This window comes from Ascaphus truei, chromosome 15, assembly GCF_040206685.1.
Source record: "Ascaphus truei isolate aAscTru1 chromosome 15, aAscTru1.hap1, whole genome shotgun sequence".
NCBI lineage: Eukaryota > Metazoa > Chordata > Amphibia > Anura > Ascaphidae > Ascaphus > Ascaphus truei.
In genome coordinates this window covers 22246233-22250353 of record NC_134497.1, presented here as the reverse complement: position 1 = coordinate 22250353, position 4121 = coordinate 22246233, and the positions used below count along the sequence as shown (strand labels likewise).

General features: G+C 71.2%; 1 protein-coding gene across 1 annotated transcript in view; it reads right to left on the bottom strand.

The window, feature by feature from the left end:
- RBL1 (RB transcriptional corepressor like 1) overlaps nt 1-3162 on the bottom strand; it is a 39589-nt gene extending 36427 nt beyond the window's left edge. Inside the window, exon 1 of the mRNA XM_075571935.1 lies at nt 2769-3162. Within this exon, the coding sequence (XP_075428050.1) occupies nt 2769-2942 (174 nt within the window). The 5' untranslated portion in view covers nt 2943-3162. The remainder of the gene's footprint in view (nt 1-2768) is intronic.
- Between the last annotated feature and the right edge of the window lie 959 nt (nt 3163-4121).

The following is a 4121-nucleotide window of genomic DNA, read 5'->3' as shown; positions in this document are numbered from 1 at the left end:
GAGACCAGACGGGGCGGGGCCGACCCAGACGGGCGGGCCGACCCGACCCGAGACCAGACGGGCGGGCCGACCGAGACCAGACGGGCCGACCGAGACCAGACGGGCGGCCACCGACCGAGACCAGACGGGCATGCCGACCGAGACCAGACGGGCGGGCGGGCCGACCGAGACCAGGACGGGCGGGCCTGACCGAGACCAGACGGGCGTGGCCGACCGAGACCAGACGGGGCGGGGCGGCCGGCGGCGGCCGGGCCGACCGAGACCAGACGGCGGGCCGGGCCGACGAGACCAGACCGGGCGGGCCGACCGAGACCAGACGGGCGGGGCCGACCGAGAACCAAGACGGGGCGGGCCGACCGAGGACCAGACGGGCGGGCCGACCGAGACCAGACGTGGCGGGCCCGACCGAGACCAGACGGGCGGGGCCGACCGAGACCGCAGAACGGGAGCGGGGCCGACCCGACCGAGAACCGGGGGCGACCGAGACCAGACGGGCGGGCCGACCCGACCCGAGACCAGACGGGCGGGGGCCGACACCGACCGAGACCAGACGGGCGGGGGGCCGACCGAGACCAGACGGGCGGGCCGACCCGACCCGAGACCAGACGGGCCGACCCGACCCGAGACCAGACGGGCCGGCCCGACCCGAGACCAGACGGGCCGGGCCCGACCCGAGACCAGACGGGCCGGGCCCGACCCCGAGACCAGACGGCCCGGGCGCCGAGACCAGAGGCGGGCCCGGCCCGAGACCAGACGGGCCGGCCGGCCCCGGCCCGAGACCAGACGGGCCGGCCGGCCCGACCCGAGACCAGACGGGGCCGGCCCGAGACCAGACGGGCCGGCCCGACCCGAGACCAGACGGGCCGGCCGCCGACCCGAGACCAGACGGGGCCGGCCGGCCCGACCCCGACCCAGAGACCAGACGGGCCGGCCGGCCCGACCCAGAGACCAGACGGGCCGGCCGGCCCGACCCGAGACCAGACCGGGCCGGCCGGCCCGACCCGAGACCAGACGGGCCGGCCGGCCCGACCCGAGACCAGACGGGCCGGCCGGCCCGACCCGAGACCAGACGGGCCGGCCGGCCCGACCCGAGACCAGACGGGCCGGCCGGCCCGACCCGAGACCAGACGGGCTCGGCCGGCCCGACCCGAGACCAGACGGGCCGGCCGGCCGACCCGAGACCAGACGTGCCGGCCGGCCCGACCCGAGACCAGACGGGCCGGCCGGCCGACCCGAGACCAGACGGGCCGGCCGGCCCGACCCGAGACCAGACGGGCCGGCCGGCCCGACCCGAGACCAGACGGGCCGGCCGGCCCGACCCGAGACCAGACGGGCCGGCCGGCCCGACCCGAGACCAGACGGGCCGGCCGGCCCGACCCGAGACCAGACGGGCCGGCCGGCCCGACCCGAGACCAGACGGGCCGGCCGGCCCGACCCGAGACCAGACGGGCCGGCCGGCCCGACCCGAGACCAGACGGGCCGGCCGGCCCGACCCGAGACCAGACGGGCCGGCCGGCCCGACCCGAGACCAGACGGGCCGGCCGGCCCGACCCGAGACCAGACGGGCCGGCCGGCCCGACCCGAGACCAGACGGGCCGGCCGGCCCGACCCGAGACCAGACGGGCCGGCCGGCCCGACCCGAGACCAGACGGGCCGGCCGGCCCGACCCGAGACCAGACGGGCCGGCCGGCCCGACCCGAGACCAGACGGGCCGGCCGGCCCGACCCGAGACCAGACGGGCCGGCCGGCCCGACCCGAGACCAGACGGGCCGGCCGGCCCGACCCGAGACCAGACGGGCCGGCCGGCCCGACCCGAGACCAGACGGGCCGGCCGGCCCGACCCGAGACCAGACGGGCCGGCCGGCCCGACCCGAGACCAGACGGGCCGGCCGGCCCGACCCGAGACCAGACGGGCCGGCCGGCCCGACCCGAGACCAGACGGGCCGGCCGGCCCGACCCGAGACCAGACGGGCCGGCCGGCCCGACCCGAGACCAGACGGGCCGGCCGGCCCGACCCGAGACCAGACGGGCCGGCCGGCCCGACCCGAGACCAGACGGGCCGGCCGGCCCGACCCGAGACCAGACGGGCCGGCCGGCCCGACCCGAGACCAGACGGGCCGGCCGGCCCGACCCGAGACCAGACGGGCCGGCCGGCCCGACCCGAGACCAGACGGGCCGGCCGGCCCGACCCGAGACCAGACGGGCCGGCCGGCCCGACCCGAGACCAGACGGGCCGGCCGGCCCGACCCGAGACCAGACGGGCCGGCCGGCCCGACCCGAGACCAGACGGGCCGGCCGGCCCGACCCGAGACCAGACGGGCCGGCCGGCCCGACCCGAGACCAGACGGGCCGGCCCGACCCGACCCGAGACCAGACGGGCCGGCCCGACCCGAGACCAGACGGGCCGGCCGGCCCGACCCGAGACCAGACGGGCCGACCGGCCCGACCCGAGACCAGACGGGCCGGCCGGCCCGACCCGAGACCAGGCGTGCCACACGGCCAGACCGACGGGGGCCACACGGCCAGGGGCAACGGCCAGTTATTATTGTTCTTTTCTAAGCTTCCTATTCAGCGGATCTTCACCAGGATTTACATCTTAATATCCTTAGCATGCCCCCTCTCTAGAGTACCCCCTCCTTCCCCCCCCCCTCCCCCATCTCCACATTTTTGCACCCTCCCTTCTGGCATTCCTCCTGCCCTCCCTTTCTTGTTCCCCTCACCCTCACCCTCTTTTCCCCTCGCCCTCCTGCCCCCCTCACCCCCCTCACCTCCAGGCTGTACGTGCTCCAGGTCTCAGTGAAGTCTCTCAGCGCCTCCTCCGCGGTCTCCGCGTCCATATTAAGTTCCCCGCACAGGGTCTCCAGCTCCCCCCGCACCGCAGCCCCGGGACCCCCGCCCGAGGAGGAGCACGAGGAGGAGTCCGTGTCCCCCTCCATCCCCATCTTATCACCCGAGACTATGAATCCTCCTCCGCGTCCCGGCAACCTCCTTCCCACAATCCCCTGCGCGCTGTCAAAAAGGCGCGAAACTGGCCGGGGCCGAATCACAGCCGCAACACCCCTCCCCTTCTCGGCGGTCTCCTTCCGCCGAAGGACACAGCAACATAAATCCCTGCGTTACAACTGGGGCCGCGTTATATCCACACCGACACCGGGCTGGGTGGGAGAGAGGAGGGGGAAAAGGGGAGGTTGGGAGGGGGAAAAGGGGAGGTTGGGGGGAGGGAGGGGGTGTGTGAGAAGGCTGAATGAAAATAGTGCGAGGGGGCGGAGTGATCTAGCTTAGGCGCGCAGCATGATGGGAGTTGTAGTTTGTGGGAGATATTTAAAGCCCAAATGAGCGACAGTTTTAAAGGGCACAGAGAAGAAAACAATTCTGTACACATGTATGCGTATAAATATACGTACCAAACTATTATATATCCATGTATATTAAGTATATGTATATAAATGTGTGTGTAAATATTTAGAATATGTGGCATATTCAGGGTTGCCACCTCTCCAGGTTTGACCGGAGACTCCGGGTTTCGGGCACTTACCTCCGGGCTATGGTTTTAGCCCTGTCAATCGCCGGGTGGCGGCGGCGGCGGCGTCTCCCGCATGCTCCTACAATTCCCCCTCCAACTGCAGTGAACTTGGCTACGCGGCGTCATTGCAACGGGACGCTACGTGAAGTCATGACGTAACATGACAGCGCGTAGCGTCACGTCGCCATGCGCGCAGCTATGTTCACTGCTGTTGGAGGGGGAGTTGCAGCAGGATGTCGGGAGACGCCGCCAAGTAAGGGAGTTTTTTTTTGTTTTTCCGCCGGGTTGGCCATCAGTTGAAGTTGGCAACCCTGGGCATGTTGTGGCGTTAAAACGGGAATGAGAAGCAGACATCACCCATATTGGCCTTGTCTACCGGGTTGGACAGGGCACACAAGAAGACATAGTACTCTTAAATGAACATGCTAGAGCAGGGGTGCTCAACTCCAGTCTTCAAGCCATGATTTCCTCCTCCGCCCCCACCCCCCACAGGTCAGGTTTTCAGGATATCCCTGCTTCAGCACAGGTGGCTCAATCAGTGGCTGAGTTGAAGACAGCCATGCGTGCTGAAACAGGGATATCCATGAAGCTTGACCTA